The 24,287-nt window shown below is 56.2% G+C and overlaps 2 protein-coding genes and 1 long non-coding RNA gene across 4 annotated transcripts; 1 reads left to right on the forward strand and 2 right to left on the reverse strand.

Annotated features, from left to right (window-relative positions):
• Positions 1 to 175: 175 nt before the first annotated feature.
• Positions 176 to 5,209, reverse strand: KCNK7 (potassium two pore domain channel subfamily K member 7). The gene is made up of 3 exons (XM_003937703.4): positions 3,431 to 5,209; positions 813 to 1,211; positions 176 to 542 (listed from the first exon to the last, which is right to left on the reverse strand). Exons 1-3 carry the CDS (start codon positions 3,747 to 3,749, stop codon positions 337 to 339), a joined length of 924 nt encoding a protein of 307 aa, XP_003937752.1. The 5' UTR covers positions 3,750 to 5,209; the 3' UTR covers positions 176 to 336.
• A 78-nt stretch (positions 5,210 to 5,287) lies between these two features.
• MAP3K11 (mitogen-activated protein kinase kinase kinase 11) lies at positions 5,288 to 23,519 on the reverse strand. Of its 2 annotated transcripts, XM_003937702.4 has the most exons (10): positions 22,263 to 23,510; positions 17,212 to 17,392; positions 16,868 to 17,016; positions 16,587 to 16,762; positions 16,216 to 16,459; positions 15,666 to 15,779; positions 14,919 to 15,054; positions 14,734 to 14,825; positions 9,238 to 9,612; positions 5,288 to 6,156 (listed from the first exon to the last, which is right to left on the reverse strand). In XM_003937702.4, exons 1-10 carry the CDS (start codon positions 22,999 to 23,001, stop codon positions 5,819 to 5,821), a joined length of 2,544 nt encoding a protein of 847 aa, XP_003937751.1. In that variant the 5' UTR covers positions 23,002 to 23,510; the 3' UTR covers positions 5,288 to 5,818. The 2 variants fall into 2 exon arrangements, with proteins under 2 accessions (XP_003937751.1, XP_039326896.1); XM_039470962.2 differs by lacking the exons at positions 5,288 to 6,156; positions 9,238 to 9,612 and adding an exon at positions 12,184 to 13,548 and having other exon boundaries at positions 22,263 to 23,519.
• Positions 16,653 to 19,424, forward strand: LOC141584909 (uncharacterized). Its single transcript, XR_012518202.1, has 2 exons — positions 16,653 to 16,739; positions 19,205 to 19,424. It is a non-coding gene; the product is annotated as an uncharacterized LOC141584909 (long non-coding RNA).
• Positions 23,520 to 24,287: the final 768 nt, after the last annotated feature.

Consider the following 24,287-nt stretch of genomic DNA (forward strand, 5'->3'; position numbering starts at 1 on the left):
TCCACCTGGGCTCTCAAAGGGCGGAGGAGGGTAGGCCGAGGCTGAGGCGGCTCTGCCATCCTAAGCGAGACGATGCGGCCTCGGGGTTCCCAGCGGCAGCGGAGACTAGACGTCGGCCTTCCTGGGATGGTGGCCGGTGGCTGTGTCCCATTCCAAAGACTCTAAAAGCGCCGAAGTCGTTGTTCATTTTATGATTAACACGTGTTCCCCGAGGCCTCCCGCTCACCCCGCCGGCCCCATCTCCAGATTCTTCCCCGGCCACTCCTGGCTGCTTCCTCCTCCCGGCCGTCACCGTCACCGCCACCATACTGAAGCTGAACTCCGTCACCTGACACCTCAGCAAGCAGGGACCTGTCCTGAAGCTGGGGCCGCAGGTGGCAGGGTGCTCAGAGCCAGTTCATCCTGCCCTAGGATGCCACCTTGGTCTGCAGCAGTCACAGGGCCACAGGGCCTGAAGAACTTCTCCACGGCACGGACCTGTGGCAGCCTGGAGAAGGTCTCAACGGCCAGCAGCATGGCCAAGAGTCCTAGAAGCAAGTAACCTGGGGAGGAGAAGGTGCCGGGGCAGCGCCCAGGTGCTGGTGATGCTCCCCGCCCACCTCCAGGCACGGTGACCTGCCCTAGCAGCTGGTGCCACTCACCGCCCCCCCCCACACACACACTGCCACCAGAGCTCCTCAGCTACCCCTCCCGTACGTGCCCTGGAGTGGGGTCCCTCCACCAGCAAGACCCAGTCCCCCAGTTGTTCATGGGAATCCTAGTCCCTGCTCCTCCTCCCACTTTGCCAACACACTCTTAGGCAGCTGACTTACCAAGAAGTGCAAGCTGGCCCACGTGGTAAATCACGGGGTGCAGGCCGTGGCCATGGCTGGGCAGGAGGTCCCCTACGCCAATGGTGCTGAGCGAGCTGAAGCAGAAGTAGATGGCCCCCAGCAGGCTGCTGTCACCCTGAAGGCCCCACAGCACCAGCGCTGGCAGCAGCACAAAGCTGCTGGCCACCAGCAGGCCCAGGGCAACTGCCTGCAGCAGGGCAGCCCTGGCTGGCGACAGCTGCCAGTGGACCGCTACCCAGGCACCTGGGCGGCTGAGCGCAGGCAGCAGGCAGTGGTGTAGGGTGGCCACTAGAGCTAGGGAGGCTGGCAGCCCCAGGGCTGCATAGACCACACAGAAGGCCCGTCCGCCTGCCGATAGTGGGGCCATGTGGCCATAACCTGGAGAAGAGAGAGTCAGTGGACTGTCAGAGCTCTGAGTGTGATGTCTGCTGGGGTCCCCGCCTACCCAATACCACCTTCCACAGAAGGCTGCCCTCTAGTGGCCTTGAACTGGCCAGGCCCAGGTTACATCTGGCTCTGCTCCTCCTTCACCAGGGGATCCTGGGCCAGTCCCTTACCCTCTCTGGGCCACTCTTCTCTTTTCTGGAAAATAAAAGGATGAGGCCAGGTGTGGTGGCTCACGCTTATAATCCCAGCACTTTGGGAGGCCGAGGTGGGTGGATCACAAGGTCAGGAGTTCGAGACCAGCCTGGCCAACATAGTGAAACCCTATCTCTACTAAAAATAAAATAAATAAATAAAACCAAAACAAAACAAAAAACTAGCCAGGGTGGTAGCACGCTCTTGTAGTCCCAGATAGGAGGTTGAGGTGGGAGAATTGCTTGAACCTGGGACTCAGAGGTTGCAGGGAGCTGAGACCATGCCATTACACTCCAGCTTGGACGACAGAGCAAGACTCCAATCTTAGTGTGTATGAACAATTTTGGAGGATTTAAAAAAAAAGGATGAAAGAAGACAGTTCCCCAGGCCTTTTGTAGCTGGGACAATTCTGAGAACTGGGCTGCCCTTAACAGATATTCTTGATTCCACAGCTGGTGGAGTATCATCCACTCTTTCTCCAAATGTGTCACATCCTGTGTGCTAGGCTTTGTGCTGGGATCTGAGCCTGCCCAGGCCTTGCCCTCCAGTAGACAAGTCAGGCAGGAAAATAATGAAGGGCTGCAAAGAGGCGGCATGGGAAGAGAGGGCATGTGCCAGGTGGAGAGGGGCGGGAGTGCGGGGCGTTCGGGGAGAACAGGATCAGCTAGTCCAGAGCTGCAAACGCACAGGCCCATCAGAGTCAGATGGGAGACAAACAGGAATGGTGGGGACTGGGGTGCACTGAAGAGTGTGAGCTGGACCCAAAGGGCAGGCCCTATTCTGCTCCGGTCACTATGTTACCTTGCAGGGATTCTGGCTCAGTGTTAGTAGGTTTCCTGATTTTCCGAAAGAAGTTGGAAATACGGGCTGGGCACAGTGGCTCACACCTGTAACCCCAGCACTTTGGGAGGGGGAGGTGGACAGATCACTTGAGGTCAGGAGTTTGAGACCAGCAGGGCCAATGTGGCAAAACCCCGTCTCTACTAAAAATACAAAAATTAGCCGGGCATGGTGGTGCACGCCTGTAGTCCCAGCTACTCTGGAGGCTGAGGTAGGAGAACTGCTAGAACCCGGGAGGTGGAAGTTGCAGTGAGTCGAGATTGCACCACTGCACTTCAGCCTGGGTGACATCGAGATTCCCATCTTAAAAAAAAAAAAAGTTGGCCGGGCGCGGTGGCTCAAGCCTGTAATCCCAGCACTTTGGGAGGCCGAGACGGGTGGATCACGAGGTCAAGAGATCGAGACCATCCTGGTCAACATGGTGAAACCCCGTCTCTACTAAAAATACAAAAAATTAGCTGGGCATGGTGGCTCGTGCCTGTAATCCCAGCTACTCAGGAGGCTGAGGCAGGAGAATTGCCTGAACCCCGGAGGCGGAGGTTGCGGTGAGCCGAGATCGCGCCATTGCACTCCAGCCTGGGTAACAAGAGCGAAACTCCGTCTCAAAAAAAAAAAAAAAGTTGGGAATACAAATACAGAAATTCCAATTCAAAAGATACTGAGATGCTTTGTGGGATAAAAAATACAAAAACCCAGGGCTGTGGGTCCCGCTGCCGTTTTTCCCCAGGCCTGTGCCCACACTGTTTCTCTGCAGGACTCCCTTGTCCCCGTCTCTGCACCCTCCTGCTTGGCAACCACGCCAGGCCGACTTCCTCCCTGTCTGCCCTCACTCCTCCTCCACCCAAGGCCTTGGGCCTGATCTGTGCTTCCCAGGTTCCTTCTGTTTGCTTCCCTTCAGGAATCCATCCCACTGTATTGTGTCCCCTGCCTTGCCTCAGGCTGTGGTGTCTGGGCACCTCTCCTGGGTCTCAGAGGGTGCCTGGGGTGGGGCTGGGGAGGCCACACCCTTCCTGGCAGCTGAAGTGGAGTTACCAGTTGGGGTGTGTTGGTGGGGAGCTCCAGTGGTGATGTCGGGCCTGACAGGGCCTGGGCTCCATCTGGCTCTTTGGGGCTGAAGGGCTGCACCCCAGGGTCCCCAGGGAGCCATGACCTCCCCCTGGGCTTCCTGGCTTTCTTACCTGTGGTGGAGAGGATGCTGGCAGTGAAGAGCAGAGCTGAGGGCAGGTCCCAGTTGCTCGCCTCTGAGCTGTTGCCCAGGCTGGAGACCCCATGGGCCTGGGTGGCCAGGGCAGTGCCCAGCAGCTCTTCCAGTGCTCCAGGTGGCAGGCAGGCTCCATGCTTGGCCTGGAAAGCAGCCAGCTCTGCCCTGAGCTCAGCCTGGAGCCTATGTGCTGGAGGCCCCTCCAGGGCCTGGAACACCATGGCCCCAAGCCCTAGGGCCAGCGAGTGGCCCACAACCAGGAGCCCGTATCGGGCCCAAGGCCTTAGACCCCCCATGGCGGGCTGCTGGGGTGCTGTGGGAGCTGGCGCCTCCACCTCAGGCACCTGGGAAGGGCTGGGCAGGGCGGGGCCAGGAGGAGTTGCTGCGTGGGTGGCTGGGACCTGGCTGGGGTGTGAACGGGAGGGAGGTGAGCTGCATCCACCCCTCCCAGGTTCTGGGGGCAAGACATCTGCCCATTTCACAGCAGCTGGGATGGTGGGGACGGGTGGAGGAAGGTGGCTGTGGTGAGTGGAGGAGGCGGAAGAGGCTAAGGCTTAGAGAGTGCCTCACGCTTATTCAAGGTGGTGCTCAGACACCCATACCGCTTTCATTCATTCATTCATTCAGCAAGTGCTTAGGTCCTAGGACTCCAGAGAAGAGGACAGGCACAGGTCCTTCTCTCAGCAAAGAAACGCGACAAGCTCATATGGTCTCAACTCCCGTGCAGGAACGCCCTGGGCGATGGGAGAGCTGTGGGGGAGGGGGTTAGCTCACGGGGAAGGCTCTGCTGAGGAGGCGACATTGCAGCTGGGGAGTAAGAGGCCAGTGAAGGTAGGAAGGAGCTTGAGGTGTGAGAGGGACAGAGGGCTGGCTATGGTGGGGGACAGTGCAGGGTGAAGGGGGGACAAGGACATGGGCCCTTGAGGACAAGCATAGTCCAGGGAGACCTACACCGGCTATGACAGGCATCCTGGATGGAGCCATTTTGGCCCGGGCGGTGGGGTGGGAGGGGAATGGTGGCAGCTGGGAAGGATTGGGTGGAGGCAGGGGTGGGAGGCAAGGAGAGGAATCCAGGGTGCCCAGAGCACTGCGGCAGGCGATACCCTTGAGCCCCACTGCCAGTCCTTCCCGAGAATCCTTCATGCCTGCCCTCCTGACATTACCTGCCCCTGAACTGCAGACAGAGTTCTGGGGCAGGGGAAGGGGGAACCTGGCTTCCAACTCCTCTAACCTCAGAGGGGCTGAGGACCGAGGCTGAGGGAGGGACTCTGCCCTTGGGTATGGCATGGGAGTGCCAGAGCCCCCATGGCAGTGTGACGAGAACTGTCAGGGTGCTAGGTGCTATGGTGAGTCACTATGCTGGGAGGTGGGTGGACCTTAATACTTTTTTCTTCTGAGACAATGTCTTGCTCTGTTGCCCAGGCTGGAGTGCAGTGGCACAATTTTGGCTCACTGCAACCTCCGCCTTCTAGGTTCAAGCAATTCTCCTGCCTCAAACTCCAGAGTAGCTGGGACTTCAGGCATGCACCACCATGCCTAATTTTTGTATTTTTAGTAGAGACAAGGTTTCACCATGTTGCTCAGGTTGGTCTCAAACTCCTGACCTCAGGTGATCCATCGGCCTTGGCCTCCCAAAGTGTTGGGACTACAGGCGTGAGCCACCACACCTGGCCAAGAAGAGCCTTGAATGACTGACCAAGACTGGTGGATTTGGTTCCAGAAGAGGGGTGCAGTGCAACGCATGCAACTGCCCATCGTTGGGGCATCAGGAGTCCAGGGTTGCGTGACAGGTTGGATCTCCTGCTTACCTCCAAGAAAGGTGACCGGCTACATGTGGGGAGACAGCTTTTGAGTTTATTTGGCTTCTGGCTTCATTGGATCCCGAGGCTAAGACCCTTACCCTGGCTGGGGCAGCAGGAAGGCACCTGGAGAGCCCTGGCCCCAGATGACCCCCAGGGCAGGGGGTCTAGGCTCTAAGTCCTAGGGCAGGGGCCAGGAGCAGGACTTGGTCAAAAGTGCTGGTGACAGCTGAGGCCGGCCCCTCTCCCCTGCACCTCTCCTCCTCCCTGCATCACCCCTGGGGGCAATTCCCTGAGACAGGCTCTGGTCCTCCCAACCAGCTGGGTACAGTGTTGGGCCCCAGTAGGGCAGGTGAGCTGGGGGGACCCACAGGTTGCAGGTGTGGGGCTGCAGGCCCCCCATCCAGTGTGAAGGCTTCCTGTGCAGTGTAGTGTTCCTGACCCCCAAAAGGGGTGTGGGGTCCCTGGGGAAACTGAGGCAGCTGCAGAGGCTGGCCCAGCTCCTGTTCCAGTGTATACTGACTCCTCTTAAGGCAGCTGGAGCTTGGGGGAGTGGCCTGGCCCACTCAAGGCCCTGCCTCCGGCACCCAAGGGGCCTGGGCACCCATGTCTTTGGTCTGTGCCCTGCAGTCCTGGGCCCCCCCCCGGAAGGGGTTGGCAGGTGGGGAGTCCCAGAAGGGGTCTGAGTCCGGGAACAAGGTCCAGGGTGCCCGGCGGGGTGCAGGCTGTGGTGAAGGCAGTGGAGAAGGCCGTGGCCCAGCTGACACAAAGCTCCAGGGATCTATGCGGCTGCGAAGGGGTGAGGGCCGAGGTCGGCTGATGAGGCCCAGGGGTGGTGAACGTGGGGTGCCTGGGGTGCCAGGAGCAGAGCGTGATGTTCCCGGTGGGGGTGAGACAATGCCTCCTGTGACGGTATAGGAGGGGCACAGGGTCAGGCAGCCACTAAATCCTGAGGTCCCCAAGACACTGCCCTGCTCTGGGCCTCAGTTTCCCCATCTGCACAGTGAGCGACTTGACTCAACTTCCATGGCCCTTCCTGTTCCGCGGTACCTCTGTTTTTCTGTAATGGTTAGGAGTGAGGCCTCTGTAGCAGGCTGGCCTGGATGTGGATCCCAGCTCTGCTACTTACTAGCTGTAGGAGCTGTGGGTTCCTTCATCTCTGTGCCATAAATTTCCTCATCTAAAAATGGGCATCTGGCTGGGCGCGGTGGCTCATGCCTATAATCCCAGCATTTGGGAGGCTGAGGTGGGCAGATCAGGTCAGGGATTTGAGAGCAGCCTGGCCAAGATAGTGAAACCCCGTCTCTACTCAAAATATAAAAAATTAGCTGGGCTTGGTGGTGGGCACCTGTAATCCCAGCAACTTGGGAGGCTGAGGCAGGAGAATTGCTTGAACCCAGGAGGTAGAGGTTGCAATGAACCGAGATCGCACCACTGTACTCCAGGCCTGGTGGCGGTTCAAAACACTGTGTCAAAAAAAAAAAAAAAAAAAGGGGAGGGGGCATCTAAGAGCACTTAGTTCACTGGTTGTTATGACTAAATAAGACCATCTCAGGCCGGGCGCAGTGGCTCAAGCCTGTAATCCCAGCACTTTGGGAGGCCGAGGCGGGTGGATCACGAGGTCAAGAGATCGAGGCCATCCTGGTCAACATGGTGAAACCCCGTCTCTACTAAAAAAAAAATACAAAAAATTAGCTGGGCATGGTGGCGCGTGCCTGTAATCCCAGCTACTCAAGAGGCTGAGGCAGGAGAATTGCCTGAACCCAGGAGGCGGAGGTTGCGGTGAGCCGAGATCGCGCCATTGCACTCCAGCCTGGGTAACAAGAGTAAAACTCCGTCTCAAAAAAAAAAAAAAAAAAAAGACCATCTCTGGAAAACCTTGCAAACAGTACCTGGCACAAGCAAGGAACCAGATGTTTGCTACTATTGTGACTGTATATATACTTTTTATTGTTTTTTTTTTTTTGAGACAGAGTCTCGCCCTGTCACCAGGCTGGAGTGCAATGGCAAGATCTTGGCTCACTGCAACCTCCACCTCCTGGGTTCAAGCAATTCTCCTGCCTCAGTCTCCTGAATAGCTGGGACTACAGGCATGTGTCACCACGCCCAGCCAATTTTTGTATTTTTAGTAGAGATGGGATTTCACCATGTTGGCCAGGATGAGACCATCCTGATTTCCTGACCTCGTGATGTGCCTGCCTCCGCCTTCCAAAATGCTGGATTATAGGCATGAGCCACGGCACCCGGCACTTTTATTTTTTATTTATTTATTTATTTATTTATTTTTTTGAGACGGAGTTTCGCTCTTGTTACCCAGGCTGGAGTGCAATGGCGCGATCTCGGCTCACCGCAACCTCCGCCTCCTGGGCTCAGGCAATTCTCCTGCCTCAGCCTCCTAAGTAGCTGGGATTACAGGCACGCACCACCATGCCCAGCTAACTTTTTGTATTTTTAGTAGAGACGGGGTTTCACCTTGTTGACCAGGATGGTCTCGATCTCTCGACCTCGTGATCCACCCGCCTCGGCCTCCCAAAGTGCTGGGATTACAGGCTTGAGCCACCGCGCCCGGCCCTGGGCACTTTTATTTTTTTAGACAGTCTTTCTCTGTCACCCAGGCTGGAGTAGTAGCATGATCCTGGCTCACTGCAACCTCCGCCTCCTGGGTTCAAGCAGTTCTCTGATTTTAGCCTCTCTAGTAGCTGGGATTACAGGTGTGCACCACCATGCCTGGCAAATGTTTTGTACTTTTTTTTTTTTTTTTTTTTTGAGATGGAGGCTAGCTCTGTCACCCAGGCTGGAGTGCATTTGAGGGTGGCTCACTGCCACCTCCGCCTCCTGGGTTCAAGCAGTTCTCTGCCTCAGTCTCCCAAGTAGCTGGGATTACAGGCACCCACCACCACGCCTGGCTAATTTCTGTATTTTTATTAGAGATAGGGTTTCACCATCTTGGCCAGGCTGAGTCTTGAACTCCTGACCTCGTGATCCACCTGCCTCGACTTCCCAAAGTGCTGGGATTACAGGCATGAGCCACTGTGCCTGGCTATGTTTTGTACTTTTAATAGAGACGGGGTTTCACCATGTTGGCCAAGCTGATCTTGAACTCCTGACTTCAAGTGATGCACCTGCCTTGGCCTTCCTAAGCAGTGAGATTACAGGTGTGAGCCACTGCGCCTGGCCTAAAATACATACATACATACATATACATAAACATATACATATACATATATATATATATTTTTTTTTTTTGACAGACTCTCACTTTCAGCAGGCTGGAGGGCAGTGGTGGGATCTCAGCTCACTGCAACCTCTGCCTCCTGGGTTCAAGCAATTCTCCTGCCTCAGCCTCCCAAATAGCTGGGATTACAGGCAAGTGCCACCATGCCCAGCTAATTTTTGTATATTTAGTAAAGACAGGGTTTCACCATGATGGCCAAGATGGTCTTGATCTCTTAACCTTGTGATCCACCTGCCTTGGCTTCAAAAAGTGCTGGGATTATAGGCGTGAGCCATGAGCCACCGCGCCCGCCATATCTATATACACAAACGTATATATATATATGTGTGTATATATATATGTGTATATAGATATATATAGATATATATATATATTTGAAACAGGGTCTGGCTCTGTTGCCCAGGCTGGAGTGCAGTGTCATGATCACGGCTCACTGCAGCCTCAACCTTTCAAGGCTCAGGTGATCTTTCTGAAGTGCTGGGATCACAGGTGTACACCACTGCCTGGCCTTGATTATTTCTGTTATTTCATAGCAAGCATCGCCCATCCCCACCTCCCTGGACCACCTGATGGCTGAATTTAGAACTCTTCTCCCTACATGCATCTTCAATACCCGGGCGCCTGGTTCAGAGTCCAACAGATGACTGTGGTCTGGGCCTTACCTCCTTGCATGTCCCCACCAGCCACTCCTCCCTTCCTGGGGACCCCTATCTCCCATCCGAGCAGCCAAGCAGGCCTCAGGCCACTCACCTCGGGGCTCCTCTTCGCGTCGGGGGCTCTTGGCTGACCGCTGGCCTGCAGGGACACCCAGGTCCAGCAGCAGGTGTGCAGGAGTGGGTGGGGTATTGGGCGTCTTGGGCGAGAAGCGGATGAGTGAGGAAGGGGGCGGCCCTGGTGGGCAAGGCATGGGTGCTGGCGTTGGGGGTGTTATTGGGGGCTCCCCTCGCTCACGGCCAGGGCCTCCTGGTGGCTGTAGGTCTCGGCCAAGGCCCAGCGACGCAAGCAGGGCAGTGCCACGCAGCAGAGCGCGCTGGATCAGCTTGGGTGTCCCAGAACTGCTACTGCGCTCTGCGGAGCTGGGCCTCTTAGGCTCCTCGGGCTCTGGGCTTGGCCTCGGGGGGTTACCTGTGGGCAGAGGCAGCACAGGTGAGGATGTGGCCAGTGCAGCTTCCAGGTGAGGGCCCAGGACCTCTCCGTGGTCTTGGAATAAGGGCTACCAGCATCTTCCCTGGTCCCATAGCCTCCCTGTCACACACACCCACATTCTGGCCTTCTACAAGATGGGAACTGGCAGGGGTAGGCAGTGCGAACAGAGGAAGTGGCAGTAAAGCCCAGTGGCAGCCAGCGGCCTCAGACCCCAAAGATGGATGGGCAGTCCCAGTGGAGGCAGGCTGGAGCCGGGTCCAGGTGGACCTCAGTGCCCTGCCAGGGGCAACCTTCAGGCCCAGGGGACTGGGAGCAGTGCCCTGTGCTCACCCGCTTCTTGGCTTGGCAGCCCTGCCCCTTCTGCCCACCCACCCTCACTCCAACTGTAGCTTGTAGGGTGTATGCACATGGTCAACTCCAAGGTACATTACAGACTTCAGGGGCACAAATCCCTGTCCCTATTCTGGAAAGGAGGAAAATGAGGTTCAGAGGGGTCAGTTACTTGCCCAAGGTCACCACTAATTTACAAAGTATTTATTTGTGCCAAGCCTGAGCTGAAGGACATTGGGTCATTATGTTGTCTGATCCTCACACCCCAGTGGTTCCAGGCTCAGAGAGGTTGAAGGCTTGTGTGAGGCTGAACAGCCAGTGAGAGGTAGAGCCGGCTTCACCCCAGGCAAGGGCAACAGAGCCTTTGCTCTCCATCATTTCCCAACCAGACTCTGCCCTAGATTTCAAGACACGAGTGTCCCACCTTCCAGTCTAGGGTTGGCCTGACTCCATTCTAGATCACTTGGGCAGGTTGGGAAGCCCATTAAGAAGGTAGGGGGCCTCTAGGATGGCCTCCCACAAGCCCTGATTTTGTCAGATCCCACCTTGGCTCTAGAATCTGCTTGGCTCTCCACTGCCACTAGAAGAAAGTCTGGCCTCCTTGGCTGGTCTTCCGAAGCCCTCCCTGGCCTTGTCCCTCTGCCTTTCCCCCACTGCCTGGAGCACAACAGTGGGCTGGATGTTGGGAGGAAAAATACAAGGCTGGGAGAAGTGAGCTCTACCATGAACCAGGACTCGGCTCACAGGCCCTTTTGTCAGTCCTAAGGCTTACTTAGACTCTCTCTCTCTTTTTTTTTTTTTTTAAGACGGAGTCTCCCTCTGTCGCCCAGGCTAGATAGAGTGCAGTGGCGTGACCTCAGCTCACCGCAACCTCTGCCTTTCAGGTTCAAGCGATTCTCCTGCCTCAGCTTCCTGAGCAGCTGGGGCTACAGGCTCACACCACCACGCCTGGCTAATTTTTTTGTATTGTCAGTAGAGACGGGTTTCACCATCTTAGCCAGGATGGTCTTGATCTCCCACCCTTGTGATCCGCCCACCTCGCCCTCCCAATGTGCTGGGATTACAGGCGTGAGCTACCGCACCCAGCTGATTTTCTGCCTCTTATCTCACCCCACTCCCATCCCTGGCCACTGCCAATGAAGGGCCAAGGGAATCCTTCTAAAATGCAAACTTGCTGAAGACAGGTCCCTGCTTAAAAACTACCTATCACTTCCAGCTTCATTCACTCATTCATTCAATAAACATCTACTGACCCAGGTGCCCTGGCCCCTGCCTGAAGCCCCAGTCCTGAGACTCCTTCTCAACTCTTCTCAGAGTTCAACCAGGTTTCCTTTTCCTTGAGTCTGGTGAGCCACATGCCTGGCACACACTATATGCTCTGGCTGGCTGACCTTTCCCACCTCAGCTTTTAGTGACTTTTTTTTTTTGAGATGGAGTCTCACTCTGCCACCCAGTCTGGAGTGCAGCGGCGCAATCTTGGCTCACTGCAACTTCCATCTCCCGGGTTCAAGTGATTCTCCTGCCCCAGCCTCCCAAGTAGCTGGGATTACAGGCACCTGCCACCACACCTGGCTAATTTTGTATTTTTAGTGGAGATGAGGTTTCACCATGTTGGCCTGGCTGGTCTCAAACTCCTGACCTCAGGTGATCTGCCCACCTCAGCCTCTCAAAGTGCTGGGATTACAGGCATGAGCCACCATGCCCGGCCTCAGTGACCTCTTACGCATTATCCAAGACCCACTGGGATGTCACTTCTTCTGTGAAGCCTTCCTAGAATCTCCCTGAACCTGTACAGTTATCGCTCACGTTATGCCTCATAGGAGCTACTGGACTTGTTTATGAGTCTGCCTCCTTCATCGAATGAGGTCAGGGCAGTGTTTCTCTTTAACACATCTGATGCCTGGCTCTTCAAATGCAAATCCTTTTTTGATGAAGAATCCATTTTTATAATTACTGCACCAACCACATGAGGTTATCATGATTGCCCTCATTTCACAGTTGAAGAACTGATCATTTACAGTTGAGTTTAAATGGAAGAGGGGGAAAAGCATGTTTTAAAAAAGTAAGAGGCTGGGCGTGGTGGCTCACGCCTGTAATCCCAGCACTTTGGGAGGCCGAGGCGATGGATCACAAGGTCAAGAGATCGAGACCATCCTGGTCAACATGCTGAAACCCCGTCTCTACTAAAAAAAAAAAAAAAAAAAAAAAAAAAAAAAAAAAAAAATCAGCTGGGCATGGTGGCGCGTGCCTGTAATCCCAGCTACTCAGGAGACTGAGGCAGGAGAATTGCCTGAACCCGGGAGGCGGAGGTTGCGGTGAGCTGAGATCGCGCCACTGCACTCCAGCCTGGGTGACAAGAGCGAAACTCCATCTCAAAAAAAAAAAAAAAAAAAAAAAAAGAAAGAAAGAAAGAAAATGAACTGGGCGTAGTGGCTCATGCCTGTAATTCTAGCACTTTGGGAGGCCGACACAGGCAGATCATGAGGTCAAGAGATGGAGACCATCCTAACATGGTGAAACCCCGTTTCTACTAAAAATACAAACATTAGCTGGGCATGGTGGCGCTTGTCTGTAGTCCTAGCTACTCAGGAGGCTGAGGCAGAGAATCGTTTGAACCTGGGAGGTGGAGGTTGCAGTAAGCCAAGATCGCGCCACTGCACTCCACCCTGAGAGCCAGAACAAGACTCTGTCTCAATAAAAGATAAATAAATAAATAAAAAATAAAGGGGAAAAATGAGAGAAAGGGAAGAGAAAAGATAGGGTCTAGCAGACAAAATGAGAGTGAACAGAGGTTCCTGCTGTCAATGGCCTGAGAAACTGAGGTTCTGAAGGGCAAGTGACTTGTTCAAGGTAATCCAGCTAGAATTTGAATTTGCCTCTAAGCTTCCTGGCAGCAAGAGTTAGTAACCTGGTTGTTTAGGAGAAAGCAGCATGACTCTTATTGACCCAAAGACAGACTCGAAACTGCTTCTGTGGGGCAGTTTCTGATGAGGAGAGACCATGGCCATGAAGTTATTAGCTCCAAGGCAACAAGCTTCACAGGGCGGCTGCTGTCAGTGCAGCTGCGTGCACCCTGCCCATGTGCCCCTCCAGCTCTTCAGGGGCCAGAAAAGCCCACTGGGACAGGGTGTTGACGGGGGGATATTGCGGCTCTCCAGTGGTGTGGCTTATGCCTGGGACCATCTCAGAGGGTCCGGGACCTCTGTGAGGCCCCATTCTTTGATTCTTAGCTGGGTTTCTGTGGGTGGCTGTGAGGTCAATGTCATGGTGTACTCTCATGGACCCAGATGGTACGTTGAGTGTAGGACTGGGCTAGGGGAACCATGTGCTCAGCCAGCCACTGAGCTGGGGCAGCTCACAATCCTTTCAGGTAAAGGGGCAAGCGGCAATCCATTTATTTCTTCATCAGCCAGGAAGGGCACTGGTGCTGAGGCTGACACACCTATCAAAAACAGTAACTACCATGGTTTCCAGTGCTTTCACGAAACCTCAGAAGGGTGGCCTTCTGGCCGCACATCTGCAATTTCATATTGTGGAAGCATTCGTTGTATCCCTGGGGGCTGCGGCTCTCTCTGTTTGCTGTGGCTGAATGGAGAAAGAAGGCATACACAGATTTCATGGAAGTTATGATGCCATGAAATATTTCAAGGAGATGAGAAAGGCTGGTATCTCTCAGAATGCAAAATGATTTTTGAATATAAAGAATTTCTTTTTTTTTTTTTTTGAGACGGAGTTTCGCTCTCGTTACCCAGGCTGGAGTGCAATGGCGCGATCTCGGCTCACCGCAACCTCTGCCTCCCGGGTTCAGGCAATTCTCCTGCCTCAGCCTCCTGAGTAGCTGGGATTACAGGCACGCGCCACCACGCCCAGCTAATTTTTTGTATTTTTAGTAGAGACGGGGTTTTACCATGTTGACCAGGATGGTCTCGATCTCTCGACCTCGTGATCCACCCGCCTCGACCTCCCAAAGTGGTGGGATTACAGGCTTGAGCCACCGCGCCCAGCCAAGAATTTCTTTGGGTTAAATTACTTAGAAGTTTGTCACTGATGTGAACCATTCATGAATATATGGGCTAAGAAACAGTTTTTCTTGATAAATAATTAACAAATACTTTGGCTGGGTGTGGTGGCTCATGCTTGTAATCCCAGCACTTTGGGAGGCTGAGGCGGGCGGATCACCTGAGGTCAGGAGTTCGAGACCAGCCAGCCTGGCCAACATGGTGAAATCCCATCTCTACTAAAAATACAAAATTCAGCTGGGCATGGTGGCGTGCACCTGTAGTCCCAGCTACTCGGGAGGCTGAGGCACGACAACTGCTTGAACCCAGGCGATGGAGGTTGCAGTGAGCTGAGATCACACCACTGCACTCCAGCCTGGGTGATAGTGAGACTCCGTTTCAAAAAAACAAAACAAAACAAAACAAAAACCAAAAAAATCCTTTGGGAAAAAAAGCAAACCATGAGGCAAGCTTGAAAACCATGGGGTCCAGGCCCCTTGTGCCCCTACTTCTGGGAGCTCAGGGCCAGAGGCTTGTGTGGAACAGTCAGGGGCTGCTTCAACCTACACACCTGGGTTGACAGGGCCTGGAGCTCTCCTTTGGCCCTCTTCTAGGATCGGCTCTATCCTGTCTCAGCCTCGGTTTCCTAATCTCTAGAATGAGAGTAACTGGGGCAGAACTCCTGCTCTGCCTGCTAAGCCTCTCATGGCCTCCCCAAGGTGTCCACGGAAAGAGCTCAGCCAGATCCTGCCAGAGGAGGAAGGCCACTCACCATTGAGTGCTGGGGGTGTGGAAGGAGATCCTAAGGGGGATGAGTCATCTGAATCCAGGTACCATGTGGCTTCGTCCATGCGGGACCTTCTCCTGGTGATGGGAGGGCAAGGAGGGGTGCTTTAGGAATTTCAGGACTTGGGGGAAGCAGATGATGCTGGGGCTGGGGGGCACTCAGGCACTCACCTCCCATTCTGGGCTTCCCCAGGCTTGGGGGAACTGGGACCCCAAGCCCAGCATGCTCGCCGCTCTCCATTGCTTGAGTCCTCCAGACGTCGGGGAGACTGGCGGCCCCATGCCTGGGCTGGCTCCGCAGGCTCCACTACAGGGAAAACGGATGGAATTGGAGATGATCCTTATCCTTCCTCCATCATGACAGTCAGCTTCAGAGTATGGGGAGCAGGCTGGGCCCTGTACCATTCCCAAGATCAGCTTTGGGTAAGATAGATGGGTTTGGGTCTTGGGGTGGACAGTGGGCTGTGGCATCTCATCTAATCCTTCAGCTGGCATTTGCTACTCAGCAGTAAGGACGCTGCCTGGGTTTGAATTCTGGTTCTTCCACTTACTAGCTGTGTAGCAATTTACTTTTTACTCCATCCATAAAACCTAGCTAACAATAAAAATAACTACCTCATCCATAAAACTTAGATAATAAAAATACCTAACAGAATTACTGCAAGAAATCAATATTAGCAAAGCATTAAGGAAAATGAGTAGTACATAGTGTCATACAATTGTTTGACTAAAAAAAAAAAAAATAAGTAAAATCAATGCAGCTTGTGGAGTTCAGAGCTAACAGTCTAGACCTAGGGCAGGGAGCCCGAGGCGGGGAGGAAGAGGAGGTAGTGAGTGGGGTCCACCTCCCAGGGCAGGGTTTGATAGAGGATTAGGGGCTCAGGGGCGATGATGGGGATGAAAGGTGAGGTTTCTTACACTGGATGGCCCGGAACCGGGGGAAGGTGGGCGAATCCCCAGCCCCGACCTCGAAGACGTTTCTCCTCCGGTCAAGGCCGGGTGAGGCCTGCACGGTGATGCGGTGCTTGAAGTCTGGGGTTTGGGTGGAGGGGGGAGCAGGGTGCAGGTTTGTGATCTGCAGGTGTCCAAGGCCGGCTCCCGGGCCACACAGGGAGCAGCAGGGTGGCTATCACAGTGGCCAGCCTCACTGCCTTCTTGGGCCCCGCCTTCTGGATCAGGAAAGCTGGGCTCCGCCTCCGGAAGCGCCTCCAAGTCGGAAAGGCCCGAGCGCCAGTCTGCCCCGCCCCCTAGACCTCCCCAGGACTTTCGTGAACCCCACCCCTTCCCGGCCGCAGCCACTTCCAGACAGACATGCAAATACTTCCGCCAGAACCCGCCCACAGACAGAAAAAACACTCCTGGTTCCACCCCTTCCAGCCTTCATTTCCCGGGCCCACCCCCAACACCCTAAACCAATCCCAGCGCGGTCAGCACACAGGCCAGGGACGCCCAGGGGTCCGCCCCTCACCGAGTGGCATGCTGATGCGCTCGCCGCCGTCGCGCGCCCGGAGCTTGCTGCGCTTGAAGGTGCCACGGCGGCGGCGCACGTGCGGTCGCTCGCGGTCCACCTGCTGCAGCAGCAGCGTCAGCTCGCGCTCGAACACCTCTAGCTCCCATTGGGCCAGCAGGTACTCGCGTCGCCGCAGCTGCTCCGCTTGTGACCGCTGCTCGCGCGCGGCTCGCGTTAGCTCCTCCTCGCGGCTCAGTAGTTCCTGCGCCAGAGACAGCGAAGGCGGGGAGGTCAGCCTGGCACCGATCCCGGCAGCGCCCGCCCCGACCCTGCCCCAGGGAGACCGGGGAGATGCTCTTTCCAAAGCTGGGTCCCCTGACTCCTCGCACCTTTTCCTTTGCTCGTAGCTCGTCGAAGAGACCCTGGATCTCGCGTTTCCAACCTTCTTGCATGGAGTGGAAGGAGTCCCGCGGCATTTCCCGCAGGACCTGTGCCTCCAGCGCCTCCAGCTGCTGCAGGATGGAGGCGAAGTCGGGCCTGCGGTGAGGGTCTTGCGCCCAGCAGTCTAGGGGCACGGCGTGCAGCGGGGACAGAATAAGAAGGGATCTGTGGGTGGATGCGTCCTGGGCTAGGGAGCTCTGCACCTCACCTGCCCTCCCCGTCCTCTTACCGGCCATAAGCTGTGCGAAGGGCTCAGGGCAGGTGGATGGGATGGGCAGTGTGAGTTTGTTAACAGCTACGCCATAGGCCACAGCGAGGCAGTCAATGCCACGGTAGGGCACCTCTCCGGTCAGCAGTTCCCACAGCAGCACCCCAAAGCTGTGGGCGAGACAGCAGGTCTGTGTTCTCTCATCTCTCCCAGCCCCTACCCACTTACTGCCACTTCATCCAAAGGCAACTAGGAACTAAGTGGTTTGGGTCCCTGTCCCTGTCCCAGCCCTAGACTTAGGCAGCCACCTCTGCCCTTCGAAGCCCCGTCCAGCAGACCCTGTCCAGCCCCACCAGGGGCCGCACCTCCAGACATCGCTGCCCTTTGAGAAGGTGGAGGCCTTGATAACCTCAGGAGCCATCCAGGCATAGGTGCCCGCAGCACTCATTTGTGTGGTTTTGTGCCACTCTCGGGCCAGGCCAAAGTCGGTGATCTTCAGGGTCTTGTGCTCCATGTCCTCACCCTCAATGGGCTGCAGCAGCAAAACTAGGGAAGAGGAGGGGCCAGACTGTGGATGCTCCAGGATCAGGTGGTGGGGATAGGGGAAGAGCTGGGAGCTAACTCATCTGACAGACATCCTGGCTGGGTCCTGGGGGCACAGAGGTGCCTTGGTCTAGATCTTGAGGGCCTGCTTGAGGCCAGACATTTCTTCTGTTTTTTGTTTGTTTGTTTGTTTTTTGTGAGATGGAGTTTTGTTCTTGTTGCCCAGGCTGGTGTGCAATGGCGTCATCTTGGCTCATCGCAACTTGTGCCTCTGGGGTTCAAGCGATTCTCCTGCTTCAGCCTCCCAAGTAGCTGGGATTACAGGCATGGGCCACCACACCTGGCTAATCTCGTATTTTTAGTAGAGATGGGGTTTCTCCATGTTGGTCAGGCTGATCTCCAACTCCGACCTCAGGTGATCCGCCTGCCTTGGCCTCCCAAAGTGCTGGGATTACCTGTGTGAGCCACCGCACCTGGCTGAGGCCACACATTTCACTCAGCCCTAGCATTCAAAACCATTTATGAGCTAGATAATATTTTTCACGTTTCATAGATGAGGAAACCGAGCAGGGAAATGACTTGGCCGAGGTCATACAACCAATCAGCAGAGATTCCAACCTGGTCTGTGTGGCTCTGAAGCCAGTGTTCTAGCTTTTCCCTAATACTACACTGAAGCAAAACTGGTAAGGTGGCAGCTGTCTGCATTTATGGCTTTGATTTCAGAGAGATCTGTGAATGTCCTCTCATTTGTTGAGGCAGGAGTGTGAATCAGAACCCCCTTGGAGTGGGGAGCAAGAGGGAAGCTCTTGGTGAGAAAGGAAGCCCAGAAAGTACCACAGGTCCCTGGTGCCCATGTCACACTGTGGCGAGTGTAGCCACTCCCAATGCAAAGACTCCAAAAGATACCTACCGATGCAGCCAGAAGGGAAGAGAAAGGGTGGGGTCCAAGAAACTGATGGTTCTTGGCCACAAAGGAGGAGCTTGGGTCAATGTAGGCATGGATGGTCAGACTTGGTAGGGACTTATGGCTTTAACCCAAATGGGGCCACCATACTTGATATAAAGAGAAGCAGCAACTTGCAAATCTCTCACCAGGGCAGAAATGGCTGAAGTGAGAGAAATTTTCGAGGCATAGAAAGAAGACAAAGTTCTAGTGTCATGAAGGGTCTGAAGGGTCCCTCTACTTTTCTGGTTACAGCCAACTGCACTGTGGAAGAGAAGTGATATCAAGTCAACCATGTTTCTGGACCCATGTCAGGGCACACCTCTCAGCTCTCCTGCCCAGTGTGACACAGCTGTCATGGGGCAGCAGGGGGTGGGGCAGATGGGAAGGGCACCTAATACAGCCTGATGAGTCAGGGAAGACTTCCCAGAGGAGGTGGCAGAACCAGGGTGCTCATTTTTCAGGTCTTAAACTCACAACCCCTGATCCTGCTGTTGGCCAGGCCACCTGGGCCTTGAGGAGGCATCTGGCACTGCTGCCAGCCCTCCCTGCTGCTCCACTCTCAGCCCCCACAGCCCATGGCTACTTGGCTCTGTTTCTGCAATGGCCTCCCCACCTTCAGCCATTCACACTGGTGCTTCTCAGAGCATAGCCTCTTCTCAACCTCTGCCCACTGCCGCCAGCTGACTCAGCCTCTTTCAGGTGCCAGCTTCCCCTCCCCACTGGCATCTTCCACATTTGCAACTCCAGGCCAGACAGAAATTGGTTCAGCTGCCCCTCAGCAGCTCTACCAGATGTCAAGGTGCCCTCCATGACGACATTTACTATTTCAGCATGCTCAATAGATTTTCCTGCAATTTCTCCTAATCCAGAAAATGGTCTCAAAATCCACCAGCTCCTCTGAGCCAGACCCTGGAGTGGAGTCCTGAACAGTTCATCAAGCTGAAGATAACAACAAAACCCTCCTCAGACGGCTGTCATGAGCATGAAACAAGACCACACTTTTAAAGCTTTTGCGCTGGGCGAGGTGGCTCATGCCTGTAATCCCAGCATTTTGAAAGGCTGAGGCGGGCGGATCACAAGGTCAGGACATCAAGACCATCCTGGCCAACATGGCGAAACCCCGTCTCTACTAAACATACAAAAATTAGTCAGGCGTGGTGGCGGGTGCCTAAGTCCCAGCTACTGGGGAGGCTGAGGTAGGAGAACTGCTTGAACCTGAGAGGTGGAAGTTGCCGTGAGCCGAGATTGCGCCACTGCACTCCAGCCTGGTAACAGAGCGAGAAACTGTCTCAAAATAAAAAATAAAAAATAAAAAAAAGCTTTTGCATGGGGGTTGCCACCTGACAGAAGTGTCCTAAAGGCCAGTTGTCCTAAAGCACTTACTCGTATCTGCACCCACCTCTCCATCCTCTGTCACTCTTCACTGCCAGCTTCACAACAGCCTCCAGTCTGGCTGCTGGAGGCTGGGGACCTGACCGTTTAGCAAGCCCCCACGACAAGCTCATTCCAAAGGGGAAATGCAGCAGGCTGGAGCAGTGGGTGCAGTGGAAATGGACACCTCCCCTGGTGCCAGGGCCCACCTCCCCCTTTGAAGACCAACCCTTGCTGCTTCCTGGCCTGGTCTCTGGCCACTTGTGGCACCCCAGACTGGCAGAGCACTGTTTCAATGTCTCAGGCTGGGTGGACACTCTCTACCTTTTTCAGGTGGGGAATCTGAGGTCCAGAGAGGGGCAGCAACTCACCTAAAGTTTCAGGACTTCTTTGTACTTGTGGCCTTTCTGCTACCTCCCCGCTCTTGGCTCTGCCACCTGCTAAGCCTCATCCTCTGCTTTCTTTCCAAGCTGCCTCCCTGTGCTTTCAATTTGTCCCAACTCAAGCTGCTGTTCCAGTGTCTGATGTAGACCTCGGGCATGGGAGGTCAGGGGTCGCCCAGAGGAGAATGGGCTAGAGATCCTGAAGCTAGGGCAAGCCTCTCAGTACCCCTTTAGGGCTCCCTGGCCTCTGACAGGGACCTGGCCACCAGCCCCCTCCCTGGGCTGGCCTCTGTGGGGCTCGGGAGTGGCCTGGGCAGCTCACACCTCTTCCGCTTCCCTCCCCTGGTCCCTACTTCTCCTTTCTGGGAGGCCTGGGGCCAGGTCTCCCACTTGGGAGGGGGAGTCCTTTTGGCCAGAACTGGGGGAGGTCAGGCCCAGGCCGGGCTGGCTGGTCAGTCCTGTGACTCGTGGGCCTGGAGAATTCCCCCTCCTCTCCCCACCAGGCTTCCTCACAAGGCCCCCATTGTCCAGGAAAATCATGCCATTGTTTCCTGCCAGTGCCCCCCCAGCCCAGGGACTCCCCCCCACCCCAATCCCGCCAACAGCAACTTGGGCCTAGGACTGGGGTCTCGGAGGTTAAATGCCAGGCTCAGGGAGGCTGAGGGCACCTTGCCTGCCCTTCACCACCACCTTTCAGACTCAGAGAGGGAAGCAGGGAGCTAGAGGGGAGTGGGGGAGCAGTTCCAGGCTCCTTCCTCCCACGAGCCCTCCACCCCCAGCCCTTTCCTCCCCTGCAGGCAGCTGGGCTAGGGAGGGAGCAGGCGCTGGAGCAGGGGCAGGAAGCCGGCTCAGGGGCAGCAGGAAACGCAGGAAGCGGTGGGGAGGGTGGGGAACAGGGGCCTGGGCTATTGTTCCATTTTTTCTGGAAAGAAAACGGCGGAAAAACAGAAGATGGGAGTCCCCTCCCCCTGTGCCTTCAGGGAATCCCCCTCAGACTGGGGCAGGGAGCGGGGGTCCCTAGATAGCTACAGCCCAGGGTTGAGGCTGAGAGGTGGGAACTGCACCCTACTAGGGATGAGAAGAGTGGGTGGGGTGGCTGGCAGGCCTCCCCCGGCTCCTCCTGCCCTGGGCAAGAGCTTGGATATCTGGGGCTCAGCACTCTGTTCCTCACAAGCCCCTTGTCCGTGGTCAGTACAGGCCAGGAGGCTCAAAATAGCCATGGTGACCCCCCTCTAAAAACCTCTCATGCTTTTCCAGTGACCCCACTGAGCCTGGCCCCTCCTGCATGACCTACTGCTGCTCTCCAGCCTGCACCCTGAGCTCTAGGAGACCCCTGCCCCTGGTCCCCGCTGTGCGCTGGGTCCTGCTTCCATGCCTTCACTTTAAATGCTGCGTGCACCAGGAAGCCCTCTGAAGCTGTCACCCGCTTCTCTTGGGCCATGATGGCAGTGTGGGGGGGGCTTGAAATGATGGGAGATGGAATCTCCCTTAGCCGAGCACTCCCACAGCAAGCACTGATTCCAGGCTAGGCCCTCTTGCCAGTCCAACCCTCAAATGTTCTTGTCCACGGCTGAGGACCCACTGGGGGTCGGGCTTGAGGCTGTTGAGCTGTTTCACTCTCCCTTTTTACAGAGTCTGAAATTGAGGCTCTGAGTTGAAGTAACCCCAGCCAGAGGTCATGCAGCCAGGGAGGGCTAGGCCAGAATTCCAGCCCTGGCCTTGGCCTTGACTGCCAAGGAGGGTTTCCCCCTCTGAGATATCGGTTCTGGAGGAGCTGCCCACCATGACGGGAGGGGACGACAGAGCACCAACTCCACAAATACGATTTTAGGGGAAGAGAAGATGAGGAGCGCCAGCTTCCAGAGGACTTCCTTGAGGTGGGAGCCACGGTTGGGCAGCATGCTTAGGGCCCACCTGAGAGATCCCAATAACTTGTTCAAACTGCAGCTACAGGCTGGGGTCAAGGACTTCTGAAGCTGGGGCAAGAGGACTCAGCTGGGTGCCTGGGACTGTTTTGGGGATAGCTTGAGCCCAGGAACACCCCTGGTCAGCTGAGACCCCCTACAGTGGGAGCTCTTGCCTGCAGTAGACCCTAAACTAGGCTCTGCAGAAGGTTGGGAGCAGGTGTGTGCCAGGGCCATGCCACCCCCCAGCCACGCCCCCAGAAACTCACTGTTGTTGGACTTGAGGTCTCGGTGGATGACAGGCACCAGGGCCTCACAGTGCAGGTAGTGCATCCCACGGGCAATCTGCACGGCCCAGTTGACCAGCACATGTGGAGGCACGCGCCGCCCGGCTAGAGCTCGGCTGAGGGGCCCACCGGCGGCATACTCCATCACCAGGCACAGGTTGGGCTCCTCCAGGCATACAGCCTTGAGGGCAATGATGTTGGGGTGTGCCAGCATGGCAAAGAGCCGGGCCTCCTGGCGAACGCTCTCAGCTGTCACACTGATGTCCTCATCAGGGTCCTGGCGAGCTGCCTTCACAGCCACCAGCTCTCCCCGCCAGCTGCCACGGTAGACCTTGCCGAAGCCTCCAATGCCGATCACCTCCTCCAGCCGCAGCTCCTGGAAGCTGGCCACCTCACAGGGGGGCGGGCCACCGCCCCGAGACACATAGTTGGATGGGAAGATGCCCACCTGGCCCCCCACCTGGCCCGCCCACCAGCCCTCATCTCCTGAGATGGCTGCGTCCCGAGACAGCACCTCCACGCGGTCACCCTTCCTCAGGGCCAGCTCATCCTGCCCACTGGGCTCGTAGTCGAACAGGGCTGTCCACACCGGGTTGGCATAAGCTGCTGTCTTTGGAGACCCCTCAGGCCGGCCTCCTCCGCCACCCCCGCCACCCCCGCCGCCGCTGCCGTTCCATGACCCTAGAGGGCTCTTGAGGAAGAGGTTCTTCAAGGGCTCCATCGCCCGGAGCCGGCGTCGGGATGCGTGGAGGACCTTCTCTGAGTGCCTGTGGTCCCCACCCCCGCTGGCTGCCAAGGCCCTAGTCCCGAAACCTGGTCATCTGGGCCCTGGCCCTCAGCCCCAGACCCACGCCTCTCTGGGGAGCCAGGAGTGTCTCCTCCCGGCCCCCCGCATCTCGGGCTTCTGGAGGAGGGCACCCAGGGCAGTGTGGTCAGGCCGGGGGAGTGGGGCCCCGAGGCCTCTGGCGCCTCACCATGGCTGGCTTGGAAGGGCCCGGGCTTCCCTCGGTTCTGGAGCAGTCCTGGGAGCCTGGCTCCGACCCTCGGCAAGCGTAAGGTGGGGCCTCCAGGGGCAGCGTCTCAATTCCGGTTGGGTCTTTTCGCGCAGGGGCTGGAGAGAGCGTCCCCAGTTGGGCCGAGACTACCTCTTCCTGGCCCCGGCTCCTCTGGCCCCTACGGCTCCGACCCCGTTCCCTTCTTCCTCCTCCCTTTGTACTTTGGCCCCGGGGGGCGGGAGGCAGAGGTGGAGGGTGGAGTTTCACTTTTTTCCGCTCTTCTCCCTCCTGCAGGAAACAGCATCAGATGACGCGGACAGCTTGCACCGCTCCCCTCCCGGAGGCTCCAGGCGGGAAGTTCCCCGGTAGGCGGGCCAGGAGAGGCAGAGCAGGGAAAGGGCTGCACCAGATTCTCCATCACAGCAGGCTTTGAGATCTGAAAGAAGGCCCCCCTTACCCTCCACCCCCCGCGAGCTGCGTGCTCTACTGCGTAGGGTGTAGGTTGGTCTCTGCTAAGGATGGGCCATCTCTGCCCTCTGCATCCGCATCGGCCTCAGCAAAACGGGGTTATAGAACCACACTTGGGAGCGGGGTGAACCCGAGTCTGGTCTTGGCTACGAAGTTGTGGGACTGGGCGATCCATCGACTTCGAGCCTTACTCTTTTCTTTCTTTCTTTCTTTCTTTCTTTTTTTGAGACGGAGTTTTGCTCTGTCTCCCAGGCTGGAGTGCAGTGGCGCAGTCTAGGCTCCCTGCAACCTCCGCTTCCCAGGTTCAAGCGATTCTCCTGCTTCAGCCTCCCGAGTAGCTGGGACTACAGGCGCCCCGCACAAACCCGGCTAATTTTTTGTATTTTTAGTAGAGACGGGGTTTCGCCATGTTGGCCAGGTTGGTCTCAAACCCCTGACCTCGTGATCCGTCCGCCTTGGCCTCCCAAAGTGCTGGGATTACAGGCAGGAGCCACCGCTCCCAGCCATTCTTTTTCATATATGATATAAGGACAAGACGCTCTGC

This window comes from Saimiri boliviensis, chromosome 6, assembly GCF_048565385.1.
Source record: "Saimiri boliviensis isolate mSaiBol1 chromosome 6, mSaiBol1.pri, whole genome shotgun sequence".
NCBI classification, from domain to species: domain Eukaryota; kingdom Metazoa; phylum Chordata; class Mammalia; order Primates; family Cebidae; genus Saimiri; species Saimiri boliviensis.

Excerpts from the sequence above, each read along its gene's own strand:
- MAP3K11 (XM_003937702.4), bottom strand. The coding sequence starts at position 23,001 with ATGGAGCCCTTGAAGAACCTCTTCCTCAAGAGCCCTCTAGGGTCATGG. Across the intron at positions 17,393-22,262 it reads AGACCTCAAGTCCAACAACA|TTTTGCTGCTGCAGCCCATT; the intron begins GTGAGTTTCTGG and ends CCTCTTCCCTAG. Across the intron at positions 17,017-17,211 it reads AAGGGCAGCGATGTCTGGAG|CTTTGGGGTGCTGCTGTGGG; the intron begins GTGCGGCCCCTG and ends TCTCGCCCACAG.
- KCNK7 (XM_003937703.4), bottom strand. The coding sequence starts at position 3,749 with ATGGGGGGTCTAAGGCCTTGGGCCCGATACGGGCTCCTGGTTGTGGGC. Across the intron at positions 1,212-3,430 it reads CAGCATCCTCTCCACCACAG|GTTATGGCCACATGGCCCCA; the intron begins GTAAGAAAGCCA and ends TCTCTTCTCCAG. Across the intron at positions 543-812 it reads GGGCCAGCTTGCACTTCTTG|GTTACTTGCTTCTAGGACTC; the intron begins GTAAGTCAGCTG and ends TCTCCTCCCCAG.